Source organism: Cibotium barometz, chromosome 9 (genome assembly GCF_041138505.1).
Source record: "Cibotium barometz isolate CiBa-2024 chromosome 9, ASM4113850v1, whole genome shotgun sequence".
Taxonomy (NCBI): domain Eukaryota; kingdom Viridiplantae; phylum Streptophyta; class Polypodiopsida; order Cyatheales; family Cibotiaceae; genus Cibotium; species Cibotium barometz.
The window spans coordinates 5,923,008-5,938,470 of record NC_141054.1 but is presented as its reverse complement, the minus strand read 5'-3'; the positions used below and the strand labels follow the sequence as shown (position 1 = coordinate 5,938,470).

Below are 15,463 nucleotides of genomic sequence, written 5' to 3'. Positions count from 1 at the left end.
ACAGCCCACGAAACAAGGTGCCAGATACAATAATCGTATCACCAGAAGTCAAATCATGAACAGTACATCTGTCATCCACAAATTTGACTACAAGTCTAAGTCTAGCAAACACAGAGACAGACAATAGATTCTTCTTTATCCCTGGCACATACAAAGTATCTGGAAGTGTGAAAGCGCTGCCATTTGCAGCAGTAAGCATAATTTTACCAATGCCCTTCACTGGGTAAGAAGCATTATTGGCACATGTGACAGTATTCCCATTAGGGACAGCCTCAAGACAAGTGAACATATCACGATGCGAGGTAATGTGCTTTGTAGCACCACTGTCAAAATACCATACATCAGAGTCAACAGAAACTGCCAAACATGATCATGTACAGATGGGTCATACTAGCAATACACGCTAAACGCCCATTCTGTATCCTGCACAACATTTGCAGAATCTGCATTTGTAGAAGCATCCGCTATTGTGGCTGCATTTGACTCTTTCTTCTTTGCCTCTTTAGCCTTTAGCCTAGGGCAATTCTTAATGACATGATCAGTTGCCTTACAATAGTTGTACCTCATTTTTTTCTTGCCTTTATCAAGAGCCTTCTCAGACCTATTGTTGCTACCTGTGGAAGGAGAAGAAGTTGCAGACCTACTAATAGGAGAAGAAACAGTGGAAGGGACTGCCTTACCACTTCTTCTCGGCTAGGCAGCAACAAATGCTTGATCAACTGCACGCTGCCTAGCCCTGTTTTGCCTGGACTGCGCTTCTTGCAAGAGCTTGTTGACTAAAGTATCATACTTGACAACATCAGGTTTGTCCTCAGTAACAAGTCTCCACGTGGAAGCAAAAGTCTGATATGACTCAGGTAAAGCATCAAGAACAGTCTGCACAAGAGAATGATCAGGAATAATCTCACCTGCAGAAATCAACTGTTTCTTGAGATCTTTAATCTCAGCAAGAAAAACATTCATGTCATCATCTTCCTGCATAATCTTCGATTCTAGCTCTTTACGCAGGTAAGAGATTTTTGTCTCGTTACGACCTGCATACAAACCAGCTAGAATATCCCAAGCCTGTTTTGCTGTTTTAGCTGAACGAATATGTGGAGTGATGTTACGTTTGACAGAAAGTGCAATCAAGGCATGAGCCTGCCCATCTTTACCATCCCAACGAGCTTGTTCAACAGTGGATAAAACAGCAGCAACAATAGAGCTGCTAGAACCTGCAACATCCTCAACAGATCCTACATCCACAGAACCTGGACGTACATCCATACCCTGCACAATGTTCCACACTTTTTTTGCAACCAAAACATGCTGCATCATATATGCCCAAAGTGGGTAGTTGCTGTCTCCATCCAATTTGTCATCAGCAGACAACATGCGAAATACATCATTGCTATTATCAGCCATGGCCACTGACTGAAACTGATGCAAAAGCTACCTATAATGAAGCAAAGACTGAACAGAAAACAACTCATGCTATGTAGCACGGTCCACAATATCTTATGAGCAGGAGAGGGTCTTTTGTAGCCCTACGAGCGTTTTTTTTATATAACTAATGAAAGGATCTTTTCTCGGAAAAAAAAAAAAGCACAGTCCACAATAGAATACGTATGCTTGTTTTGCAGAAAACTGCACTATCGAAATTTTTGCACAAAATGACGAAAATACCTGTGCAGAACTTGAAATGCAAAAACGGAGCCCGAAACGACCTCAGATGCAATTTTTGAGAACGTGAGTCGGAGGGTGCTAGAGACGTAGCCCTGGGAGCCGATGCCTGCTCTGATACCAATTGTTGAAATTAGGGTTGCAGGAAAGCACACAAAGCTTGGAGAAGAAGAAGCAAGAATGCACACAACACACAATGTATTAGATTGTGTCAATGTACAAAAGATAAGTTAGCCCTAGAATGATGGGCGTATATACAAGCCGGGGAAAAAAATCTCTTAAAGAGGGAAAAAGTGCCCCGACGGTCCTAAGTGTGTTCACACACATCAGTGCCTATATATATGACAACAAGTCGTGGAGATATTCTATGCTGGCCGACCTGTTTTACTCAGTCGTGGAGACATTTGCTGCTGGCCGACTGCTTTATGCAATCGTGGAGAGCCTCATGCGCTGGCCGACTGCATCCATGGGGCATATAAATAGACCCCATGCTCCTCACCATTGTATCATTCAGTTTTGTGCGGGATCTTGTGTATAGAGAAGAGTTTACACACCTATTTCTCTGTGTCTCTTGTGCTGTCTATTTTCTGCACTCTACTTGCTCTTGTGAACCCAAGCTGCATATTTTGACAGACTGAACCTCCAAACTCCATCCTAGCCAGCAGCCAAAAATGAGTGAGAATGTCGATGATGCGAAGATCGTGGAGATGATGGGAGAGCTCAACTCCCTGACCTCAGCTGCCACTAACTCAGGATCCCACTCTGTCCCTAGGGCTACACTAAAGGGGAAAGAGGAGACCATCGTGCCATTATCTGGCATAGAGGACCTAGAGTGGTGAAAAACTACACATACCTGAACAGGGACTACTGTCTCCTCAAAAATGTCAGTCCCTTCCGTCGGAGACACCGGAATAAACTATAGTCCACAGACTATCCCAGGATCCTAGGGGGCCCCCCTGGGGAGACTGGTGGGAGAGCCCAACGATGGACATCTCTACCGGATCGGAGAATCGGTGAATCAAGCGACGGGCTGATCCCGCCGGCTACCTCCGCACCGGATCAAGGGCTGCTCGGGGGCGACGCGAGTGCTCTGGAGAGGCAGAAGGGAGAGGGAGGGAGGGCTCGGGTGATAACGGCAGGGCGGAGTGCGTTGCGGCGGGAAAAGTCGGGGGAGGAGGTGGGGGAGGCGGCAACGAGAGAGGGCAGAGGAGCGAAGAGGCTGGGGAGGGGTGCTGCTGAGGGGGATCCGTCGAAGAGAAAAGCTGGGAGGAGGGGACCGCCAGGGGCTCAGAGGGGCCAACTGGCCTCTCATAACACTAGGGGGGGCATCTCGACGAGGGATTGGTCGCCATACTAGTGGGGCCGGAGGGGCCCGCTCCGAGATTGGAGAGGGCGTGTCACCAAGGGGAAAGTGCTAGGGTAAATGCTCGTAATGGTTCTCTGACAGAACCGAATCCTCCTGAGATCTGCCAGCTTGGCGCGCTCGACGGCGGCACTCGGCTCTGGTGGCCGCCTGGCGGCCCGAGTACGGTCGAACCGTCCACTGCGTCATCCGAAGTTGAGGCTCGGTGCTCTGTTGCCTAAGGGCCTGCCCCTCTCTCAACCCCCTGGTGAGGGTGAGCATGAGAACCGAGGGGAGGAACCACCGGGTGCAGTCTCCTGGACTGCCGCCAAGGGCAAGTTCTAGCTAAGTGGCCCATCTGTCTGCAAATGAAGCATTGGCCTAGGAGGCCAGAGCACTCCACGCATTGCTGTATGGGGTTCCCACGAAGGCTAGGAAGAGAAATGCAATGTGGTACTGACTCCAGTGAGGCCACGCAAATACAAAGGGATGGGATCCCAACTGCCCTCACTAGGACCGAGGCAACCGTAGGGTGCTGACCACAGAGGATATTGAGGAGATCCGCCAGCGTCCGATGTGCGGCACATATTATGAGATGGAGGCACCTCCATAGTGTACCCCCCCTCACTATATTCACACCCTATAAGGGTTTCTGTTTACCTTCCAGTTCCAGTTTCATTTTCTAGGTGCCAGTAGTATCATCTTTATTTTTCATTTTCTGGTTTTTTATCCAGACATTGTATCAGATCCACCATGATGTAACTTTTTGGTCTCATAGGTCATTATGGCCTTTTGAAGACGTTAATATAACATTTCATTTCTCTTGATGGCACCACCAATGATCGAGAGAAGAGGAAGGTACTCCTTCCTAAGGCCTGGAAAGCAAACTGTGACTGGGAAGCCCGAAACACCAGCCAATGGGTCAGACGGAGGATCGAAGCCGTGCTGCCACCAAAGCAAAGAAGGCCTGCGTCGAACGCAATGCAAGGGGACTCAGCTGCATGACTCGTTCTGACGCCAATGGCGAGTCGAACTCCACCTGGTCGTATCCGCGCCCCAAAGGGTGAATATCGGTGATCTTTGCAGGTTCGCCAATGAGGCTGGCCTAAAAAAGATCCCTGAGCTGTCCACGCGGGGTGGCTACCAATAATTTTGCTGACCAAGGTGGAGGCCTCAAGTGAGGCAACAGTCGTAGCAAGAACCGGAAGATCCACTTCGGAGAAGGAAATGCAAACAACGGCGGCTTCGGTCGAGGATGACGGAGCAGCTGCCATGGAGTCCTCGTGAGGGTGAAGACCAGAATGAACCGAAGCTTGCCGAGAAAAACTAAAACCCCAGAAGCCAGGAAGCAACAACCTACACGGGAGGGGAGGGAGGAGAGGGGCGAGGAAACGAAAAGAAAAAGGAAAAAAGAAAGGGGGGGACAAAGGTGTCAGAATGCGCAGCGGAAGACCAACGCACATAGGAGACGCATCACCATCGAGCACCACGAGCACCCCCAACGGGCACTGCAGCATCCCTCCACCGGGCTCCCATCTCTCGGTGAGCTGCCTCCCAAAACACCGGCCGGAGGAGATGACTATGACAAGGTGCCACCACACCCTACATATGGCGCTTCAACTTCCCATGCTTCCACTTATGTAATAATCCAAGGCACCTTCTAGCCATAGATCACACGCTCGAAATCGCCAACCTTCCAACACCCTCCCTCGATTCGAGCTTCGCAAGCCACCAAGGCGCGAGGGGTCGCCCAGGACCCCACACGCCTGAGCCGCCCAGGACCACACGCGCCCAGGCTCTAATACCATGTCAAAAGTGCGCAGCGGAAAGCGTGAGACATAGGCACAGAGAGAAAGAAAACAAATCTGCATAATGATGAAGAAGCAATGATACAATCAGCCCAGTGCAAGGGGTGGTCCCCGTATGTGTGGGCATGATGAACTACTCCCTTGAGGGAGGACCCGGGCTTGGAAGCCACTGTCAAGGTAAGTACAAATGAGAAGGAGGCAAGCCTTATATAGCCCCAAGACAAGCTAGCCAACTTGCTCCAGAAAAGACTCACGACTGGACAAAAATAAACATGTGATAATGGGTGGCCAACCCTACAACCAAGGGCCTAAACATGAGGAAAAAATAAGGTGCTGCCCGGGATAAATCGATACACAACTTGGGCACACTACCAGGAGATGAATAATGCTAACACCCCCTCTCAGATCCTGGGAGAGAAACCGGTCCAAGGAGCTGGAAAAGGAAACCTCCAAAGCAAGTCGAAAAGTCAATCTGCTCCCGCCTCTACCACTTACTCCAAGAAACTGCTCCCGATCCAGAAGTCCAGCAAAATCCAAAGAATGAACCACCAGATGTCCATATCTCCAACCCAATCTATATCACACCTGTCACACAATGTGCTCCCACTTCAGCCCAAGAAAGGATGTCGTCTGACTCTCTACCTCCAAGAAAAAAAAATATGTTCCTTAGAGAACACCGCCAAACTGTCTCCCTGTTGGCACCCCCTCTAGACACCCTAGAGGCCCACAATGTCTACATCAGCCCTGGTACTCAAGCCTCCAACTCTGAGCTTGTTGAGCACCAATCTCCAAATACAAGGTTTCCGGATCTCCATGTATCCCTCAGTCCAAGAATGCCTCTCTGTCCTGCTAACACTCCAAGTGGAAGAAACATACCTCCAACACTGTAGCTGACAATCCTGCTAGCACCTGACCTTTAAAACCTATATCCATAACTCGCCGTCGCGTGATGGGATTACTACTCACACCCCTATGAGTCACCCAATCACATGGCAGCACCCCCTGAGCTCTTTGGTGTTTTAACTATGGCACTGAGCTCAAGAAAGCTCTCCTCGTCTCCAAGATCTTCAAGCAGCCTTGTGCTCTAATACCATGTCAAAATGCGCAACGGAAGTCTAACGCACATAGGAGACGCATCACCATCGAGCACCACGAGCACCCCCAACGGGCACTGCAGCATCCCTCCACCGGGCTCCCATCTCTCGGTGAGCTGCCTCCCAAAACACCGGCCCGAGGAGATGACTATGACAAGGTGCCACCACACCCTATATATGGCGCTTCAACTTCCCATGCTTCCACTTATGGGATAATCCAAGGCACCTTCTAGCCATAGATCACACGCTCGAAATCGCCAACCTTCCAATAGAAGAAGGGGGGGGGGGGGGGGGGGGGGCAGCAACAGAACAAAAGAGAGGGGGGGGCAGCAAAGCAAAGCAGCAAAGGGGGGCGGACAGTAGAGCAGCCAAGGGCGGGCGGCAACACTACACAAGAGGGGTGGGCAGCAAGCAGCGAAGGGGAGCGGGCAGCAAAACAGAGAAGGGAGGGCAGCAAGCTGGGGACGACGGCAGTAGCACTGCACAAGGGGGGGGGGGGGGGGACGCAGGCGACACCAATGGGACGGGAGGGGGGGAGCTCGAAGCTTGCTCACAACTGGTATTGCGCTTGAACACTGATTGTATGGGAGTGTGAACTTTGAAATGTGAAGTAAACTTGGGATCTTTGTATGAAGTAATTGCCCGTCGTAAACCACAGACGGGGTACCAAAAAGTTGAATAAACACATGGTCAATATCTTCTACTATGGCCATCTGCTTGCACAAAATGAGCATGCAAAAGTTACTGAACCGGTCGACAATGGTCAACACCGTGTATTCATGGTTTCCATAGCTGCTAGAAGAGGGCCTACGAAGTCCATGCTAATATCCTGAAAAGGTCCCGCGGGAACAAGTAAAGGCTGAAGCAACCCGACCTTCTTCGCATGTGGAACCTTCGCATTTTGGCAAATCTGGCATGACTGGACATACTGGTAGACGTCCCTTCTCATCTTTGGCCAATAGAATAACCGCTCCAACTTCTCCAAGGTATTGTTGATACCACGATGACTCCCAAGAAGAGAATCATGGGCATCATAAAGAAGTGCTTATCTTTTCTCCCTTAGTACACATAGCCAGTTTGTAGAACAACCAACCATCTTGAATTGTATAATGACCTAGTTCTAAACCGAGGGCCAAATTATGCGGAGTCCCGAATTCCACACAATCCGCATATTATGCCTTTATACTATCCAAATCTTTGCCTTGAATTTCCAGCATGATGGACCCCTACAATGTCAAAATGGTGGATTTCCGACTAAGATCATCAGCAACGAGGTTATTCTTGCCAAGGACATACTCAATCATGCCTGAAAACTATTGGAAGATTTGACTCCACATGGCTTGCCTATCACTCCATTGGGCACCAGGCATGGTTTGCAACCATTTAAGTGCCTGGTGATCAGCCTTCACTATGAATTCCCTCCCATAAAGGAAAGGTTTCCAATGCTTGAGAGTTGTGATCATCCCTAATAGAGCTTCGCTATTTATAGGGAGAAGAGAAAAATTCATAATCCAATCGGTTTTACTTTTTTAGCCCACAAAACTTTAACCAAAAAGTCGCCTTTTGTCGCCTTTTTGTGTCCAAGTTGTGCCCAAAAAGGTGTCCCATATATGGGTGTATGTCTTGAGCACTTTGGGAGCCTATTGGGTTGCAAAATCGGCTCTAAATCTCCCCTAAAACGTTGCCAAATCCAGGACTAATGATGAGGTTATCCATGTGACATAGCAGAAGCCTTCATGCCTTTAATCATACATGTTCTGGTATATGCCTTCTGGGACTTGTTGTCCTTGTGATGTGGCTACACCTACTGTGTAACACGCGGAAGCTCTGGGTAGTCTTCTTTCAGCCCTAAACACTCTTGGAAACCTTCTGATGCAAAAACGCACCATCTGATGCAAAAACGCAGGTAGAGAGAGAGTAGAGAGAGAGAGAGAGAAGTGCTAGAAATTCAGTATAATCTATGGTACAAAAAGGGTACATGTCTGCAGCCATGGGCTGCCTTCATAAAAAGGTGGTTAACCCCAAAATCTGTCCCCTATGGGAACTCTAAGGATCCAAACCCCTGGTCGGCCAGTTCATATATTCATAACTCCCTTTTTTAAATGCCGCCGACTGTTATACTTCATGTTCTTGATGCGCCTGCTGCCCACACTTTGCTGACGTCAGCCGACAGCTCTTCTGGCAGCCAGCACCCTCTGTCCTGCAGCCGACAGCCATCTGATCCATGCTTTGCTCCAAGTCCTGCTCCATGTCCACCTCAGATGCTACACCTGAAGCTCCTACATTCTGGTTCTACCTATCTTCTACTGGTTCATGGTCTTTATCTGTTTGCCTCTTCTGGATCTAGCCCTGAGAATGTCCATGGCATCTGTGATGCACATGACATCCCCCTCTGCTAAACTTGATGACGGGAATCGGGTGCTCTTGGATGACTGTCATCATCCCAATCCTGTCCCGAAGTCCCTCTGTCATCATCCATCCCTGGCAAAATCTTTTTTCTCTGAAAATCCGGTCTGTTCTCCAAACCACTCTGTCTCTGATGAAGATCTATGCATCTGGTCTTCCTCTAGTCCACAATCCATTCCTGCCCTGACTTTGAACATCGTCCTGGTCTTCTTTCCTGAGAAATGAGTCTGGCACTCTCACATCACCCTTGGAGGATCAACCTCCCTTGGGACCGTTACCTGAGAACCTATCTGGCTCACGGAACTGCCATCCCCATCTGGCACTGTGGAACACCACCAACAAACCTCCTAGGAGTTCTTCTCGATCTGTGTTCCTTGCCTTGGGCTTCGAATCCGTGTACTTTCCTGTACCTTGGACCTGTACACCATCATCTGGGACTGAATCAGTGTTTAGCTTTGCTGAGCCTGATGCTCTGATACCAATGTAACATGCGTTGCGGAAGCGTGTTCATGATTAACGCTAAGCAAAGAAGATAACGCTAATCCTATGTTTAGCAAAGACACAAAAGAGAGGGAGAGAGAGACCTAATCTACTGTATATTACCAAAACATGCTATATATACAATGATCTTGCTGATTCACAACTTCATGATGCATACCAAAGATCCTTGCAACCCTCTACTTGCAATCGAACAAGAGAAGCTCCTGTTGATCCACCACTGTGTCCTTGCTGCCTTGCAAACTCTGACAAATGGATCCTCTTGATCTTTGAATGATCATTCTAATGAATGCCTAATGATCCTATTTATAGGAAAAAGGAATGAATTCGTAATCAAGTCGGTTTTGCCTATTTTTCCCACAAAACATTGTCCAAACAGTCATATTTTGTGTCCAAACTATGCCCAAAAGGTGTCCCAACCATTGGGCTATGTTTTGGGCACTTCCAGGAGCTTGTAGGGTTGCAAAATCTGCTCTAAATCTGCCCCTAAATCTACCCATATATTTGCTAATGAGAATATACATGTCTATGAGCATTGGGATGAATGGATGCACATGACATCCCCTTTTGCTAAGCTTGGAGCACTGGGGTAATCCATACACCTTTGCTCCGTTTTCCTTCTGGTCCAATTGAAGATTGCACTTCATATCCATCGGCTCAATCCCCAAGCTCTCTAACTTGGTCTTCAAGTTCTCTGGCTTGGTCTTTAGACTTCTGAAAACTCCTCTGAAATTGTCGAGATGACCTCATCCTTCTCCAAATAGGATTTGGAGAGATCCACCTCCTTGGGAACTATCGGGTTGACCTCATCCTCCTCCAAATAGGATTTGGAAAGATCCACTTGCGCGAGCTATGGTTTTGGTTTTGGTTTCGGTTTGGCTTCTGGCTCTAGCTTTGGCTTTGGTTCTGGTTCTGGCATGTGCATCGCGGGTAATGGCACCTCCTTGGAAACACCTCTTTCTGTGATCACGTCTCCCGAGAACTCGTCTTAGAAGCTCTCTTTTCATTGGATAAACGCTCTCGGTCATAGGCTGCTTTACAACCCCAGGTGATTCCTTCTTGGCCTTTGTTGATGCTGCCATGAATTGTGCCCATGTCTCCCTGAGTTGTGTCCATCTTTGCTCATATAAAAGTGGGTCTTGACGCATCTCTTCTTGAAGCTCTTCTATGAGTTGTTGCCTAAACCTGGCCCCAACGATGATTTGTTCATACTGAGCGTAGCGTTCTTGTTCCCTTTTGTATCGTTCATCTTCCTATCTCCGACGACTCTGCAAAGTCGTGAGAAAGTCATCGTCCATTGCCTCTGAACTCATGATATTATTTTGATGTTTTTTCTGTTGTAATCAAGGCACTATGCCCACCCTTGTAGTGTGTACAAGCCCATAAGTTATAGTACATAGTACACTTAGTACTTTTAATGTACTAAGTGCACTGTGTACTAGTGCAATATACATGTGTGATAGGGGAGTCACACACTCAATGCTATTGAGTTGACTTATCCCCACAACTCTCTCTCTCTCTCTCTATCCCTTGTTTCTCTGTGTATGTCTCCCACATGAACTCTAACCCTAATTCTCTCTCCCATTCAACTGGTATCAGAGCTATGGTCATTCCCTCCCCTCCCTCTTCTCCTTGATGGCTGCACCCTGCTCTTCACACAGACATTAATCTGCTGAATTCTGAAGGTAGTCGCTTGCTGATTTCCATGCTGGTCGTACCCTGATCTGGTCTGGCCGTACCTGCTGTGAGTACCTGATAGGGAGACGTGTGGACACGACGAGTGGCTGGGCGAAATCGGGTCAGCCCACACAAGGCGAAGAGTGTAGGCAGAGGGCGTTGACGGGCGACAGCCGATGGTGATGAAGCGGGAGCAGCCCGTGGCTGGGCAGCTGGAATCGCGGACGGGTGAAGCAGCGGCGTACCCATTCGCACGTAGCAAGGCGTAAGGCTCTGTAAACACTGGCCACTAGGCGAAGGCAGCAAGTCGTTGGTCGACGGCAGGCTACTAGGCGAAGGCGGCAACTTTGAGATGGCGGATAAGCGCATGCGAGGTAGGCGAGGTGGAGACGTGGGCTACCCAGCAACTGGGCGTAGGCAGTCAGCAGCGTAGGCTGCTCAGCTGCTGCCCAGCAGCAGCCACGCTGCCCAACCAGGCAGCGCAGAGGGCTGCCCAGCCATCCGTACGACTGCAGCAGCAGGCGCATCAGCATCAACACAAGCAGCATCCGATTCAGCAGCATCAGACGTGCCCCCCCCCCTCCTGCAACAAAGAAATTCAGCCTGCAAATGAGAGAGAGAGAGAGAGAGAGAGAGAGAGAGAGAGAGAGAGTTGTGGGGATAAGTCAACTCAATAGCATTGAGTGTGTGACTCCCCTATCACACATGTATATTGCACTAGTACACATAGTGCACTTAGTACATTAAAAGTACTAAGTGTACTATGTACTATAACTTATGGGCTTGTACACACTACAAGGGTGGGCATAGTGCCTTTACCCCAACAACCTCCCACTTAAAGGCAAAGTCGTGAGAAAGTCATCGTCCATTGCCTCTGAACTCATGATATTATTTTGCTGTTTTTTCTGTTGTAATCAGCCCAAAAACCCTAACTCTAGAGTTCTACATGCTTTCTAAACTCCCTAGGATCATGCTAGGCTGAAAACTAGACTTTCTAGGACTATACTATGCTGAAAATGAGCAAAAAGTTGATGCAAAAACGCAGATTTAACGCAAAAACGTAAACCCTAATCTTGCTCGTAAACCCTAAAACGCAAACCCTAATTTCAAAAACCCTAATTCAGCATGCACCAAATATAAGCTAAGAACTGTCCTAGGATGACCTAAGCTCTGATACCAATGTAACACGCGGAAGCTCTGGGTAGTCTTCTTTCAGCCCTAAACACTCTTGGAAACCTTCTGATGCAAAAACGCACCATCTGATGCAAAAACGCAGGTAGAGAGAGTAGAGAGAGAGAGAGAGAGAGAGAGAGAAGTGCTAGAAATTCAGTATAATCTATGGTACAAAAAGGGTACATGTCTGCAGCCAAGGGCTGCCTTCATAAAAAGGTGGTTAACCCCAAAATCTGTCCCCTATGGGACCTCTAAGGATCCAAACCCCTAGTGGGATTGAATGACCACAACATAGAGCAAGGGGGGCTATTTATAGCCCTTGGACTGCATGGGGAACTGGCCGACTGCTGGTCGGTCAGTTCATATATTCATAACTCCCTTTTTTAAATGCCGCCGACTGTTATACTTCATGTTCTTGATGCGCCTGTTGCCCACACTTTGCTGACGTCAGCCGACAGCTCTTCTGGCAGCCAGCACCCTCTGTCCTGCAGCCGACAGCCATCTGATCCATGCTTTGCTCCAAGTCCTGCTCCATGTCCACCTCAGATGCTACACCTGAAGCTCCTACATTCTGGTTCTACCTATCTTCTACTGGTTCATGGTCTTTATCTGTTTGCCTCTTCTGGATCTAGCCCTGAGAATGTCCATGGCATCTGTGATGCACATGACATACTGCTCTGATACCAATGTTGCATGCACGGAAGCCTTGCTTACTTCATCCTCAGCCCTAAACTTGATTAAGAACAATGATGCAAACTTTAATGATGATTAAACAAAGAGAGAAGAGAGAAAGATGAGCTGTGTGTTGAATGTATTATATGGTACAAAAATATGATGATGTTTGTACAACTTCTGAGGCCTTTGCCTTGACCAAAAGGTTGACTTATCTTTTGTGTCCAAATAGTGCCCAAAAAATGTCCCATATGTATGGGTGTATGTCTTGGGCACTTCGGGAGCCTATTGGGCTGCAAAATCGGCTCTAAATCTCCCCTGAAACGTTGCCAGATCTGGGAATAATGATAAGGTTATCCACGTCCCGGTTGTGCATGTGACATCCCCTCCTGCTAAACTTGATGAAAGGTTGGAAACCTGTCATCCTTCCTCCCAAGACTTCTGACTTTGACTTTGATTGCCTGAACACCTTGCCACTTCTCACATTCCACTCCAAGTCTAGGTTGAAGAACTGTGCATCTGTTCCACTTTGTCCCCTTGCCTGCTATCCCTTTCCGTTAACATAGCTATGGTCTCCTGCCGAGAATGATCATGAATGTTGCTTTGCCTTGGGAACTGACCTGAGAACTGGTGTCCTCCTTTGAGCACACTCCCAAAGGATGCTTTCCTCTGGCTTTGCATGCTGCAGACTCCAAGTCCTTTCATTGTTTCCAGTTCATCCAGATCCATGGGTCTAGGCTTTCCTCCAATTCAGCCATGTGTGGTATCAGTCTTTTTTCTTCCACAACTTTAGCACACATATTAAAGATGTTGAAGCACAAAGTTTGATGGGAAGATTGCTGACAAAATGAACCAAAGAAACAAATGCAGCAATGGCTAGCCGCATTCAGTGGGTCAGACCTTTCAGCTCCATCATGGGCAAACTCCTAAATGGGTGCTAAGCTTCTCTAGTGAGAAGACTACATCAAACAGAAAAAACTTCACGATTGCAATGCCCTTGAGCCATCTTGAAAAAGATTCAACCCATTGAGGCCGTCAATAGTAGCTAAAGAAGCAATGATAGAACTTCTCAAGATCCAAACAAGAAGTTCAATGGCTCCTTTACTAGTTGTTGCAAAATTTTGTTTATGGTACATAACGCAATAAGCGGCCATTAGCAGGTGAATATGTTCTCTTGCATGAAATGGGAGAACAGCACAAGGCTTGCACTCAGTCACTCAAACACATCCTAAGGTACTGACAGATGGCGAAAAAAAAAACAAACAAATAATAAAGATCACAAACGACTATTAAAAAAGTACGCAAGGCAAGAAGCGGAAAGACCAGAGCAGCATTCTCAAGGATACTCATCAAAAAGCCAGGTCATATCATTCTCTGCTCGTGGTTGACAGTTAATGGGCTCTGCGTTAGGCTGCTGCTTCAAGAATGGGAGGGGAAAACCAAAACGTAGCCTCCATTTGCCCAAATGGGCACTCTTTGGACTGCTTGGCTAGATAGAGAAGCCTCCCGACTATACCTGACTATGGCTGCAAAGTCCCTAGCTCGTGTAAATGCTGCCCATTAATGCTTAACTGGCCACCATCGCCCAGCTCTATTGCGGCCTGGCATGATGTCCACGTGCCTAACATAATCCTGATTTGAACATGGTGAACACTTTTTCAGGTGAGGAGTGTCACATGCAGAGAACAGTGGACTGTTGTGATTGTCATTTGATGCAAAGGCATGAAAATGTGTATTCCTGATTAGCGGTCTTTCAGGAAAAAAACGTTGATGAACCTTCAGCCTGTATTAACCTCGCAGCTTGTCGACCTGAATCTAAGCTTAAGAACCCTTTGTCCTTGGTTGGTCATTTAGTGTATACGCAATGTTCCCGAGAAGTGTATGGCGACACGACCACCAGGTAGAGACCACTAGCCTCCGACAACAGTCAGGACACAACATTGACAAACTGAGCTTGATGTTTCTCTTGACGAACCCCACCTAAAAACTCCGTCTCTCCTAGAGAAACTTTCCTGGGCCCTACGGGAAAGCTTCCATGCCAGAGGTGGACGAGGTAAACACAAAACCAAACCCATTTTGTTTCAATGTCTCAACTTAACACACAGAAAAAGAAATTGAGAGTGGGAAGTGCAAGGCTTACCGAAGGTGGCTTCGATGTCAGGGAAAGCAAGCGAATAGTTGGATGCAGTAATGAGGACGACGGAGCAATCGGCTCTCCAAATCAGCGCCAGGCTGGGAAGGACCAGAAGAAACGCAAAACCGACCATTCCTGCTCTCTTCTGCAATTACGAAAGATCCACAGTTTATTCTTGCGAAGGGGCCTTCTCGTATAGCCGCACCTGCGCCTCCAGGCACACACACTACTCCACCAGCACCATCCTTGTGTAAGCCTCTATTATTATTTAACCCGATGATGTCTGGGAAATGCTGTTGCTACTCGTTACACTTTTCACTCCTATCGAACGTGCGCTGCTGCTGCGAGAACAGAAAGGCGGTAGTGGTAGGTCGTGCAGGTTTCCTTTCTCAACCCGCCTCCCCAGACCGAAGCTTCACTGTAGTTTCCAGAGCTTCTTTTTTTTTAATTCCACCTCTTCGCCAAGTTACTTCTTGTCCTCATAGAGGACAACTGTGAGTACAAATACACAAACCCCCTTGGGTACATATTGTACATACTAGACCCTTTTTTTTTTTTAATGGTCCCACAAAGAGTGAATTCTTTTCATCCATCTTCTATATCTATATATCATACCCTTCATCCCTTTTGATATTCAAGGTCATCTATATAATCTATTACACAGCTTATTTTGCCCGCCACTTGTCCTTTTTTTATATGGCCTTCTTACACGTCTTATTCGCCCGCCACGTATCTGGCCTTCTTGCATGCGCCGCATGACACTGCATGGACCGCCCACCTTCGTTTATGCAAGAAGCCGTTAGGGCGCCCACCTTTGCTGGGCCACCTTTCTTGCAGGTCCCAAGTTGCAAGGCCGCATGTTGCAGCGGCCGCCTACGTTAATGTAAGAGAGCTCTAAGGAAGCCGCACGACACTACATGGGCCACCTACCTTTGTTGGGGTGCCTTTCTTGCAGGTCCCAAGCTACAGCGTGGCAATTATTCTTGTAGGGCCGCAG

The 15,463-nt window shown here is 47.9% G+C and overlaps 1 protein-coding gene across 1 annotated transcript in view; it reads right to left on the bottom strand.

Moving 5' to 3' along the window:
- Positions 1-14,925, bottom strand: part of LOC147635187 (receptor homology region, transmembrane domain- and RING domain-containing protein 2-like) — an 83,302-nt gene extending 68,377 nt beyond the window's left edge. Inside the window, exon 1 of the mRNA XM_086802397.1 lies at positions 14,473-14,925. Within this exon, the coding sequence (XP_086658523.1) occupies positions 14,473-14,599 (127 nt within the window). The 5' untranslated portion in view covers positions 14,600-14,925. The remainder of the gene's footprint in view (positions 1-14,472) is intronic.
- Positions 14,926-15,463: the final 538 nt, after the last annotated feature.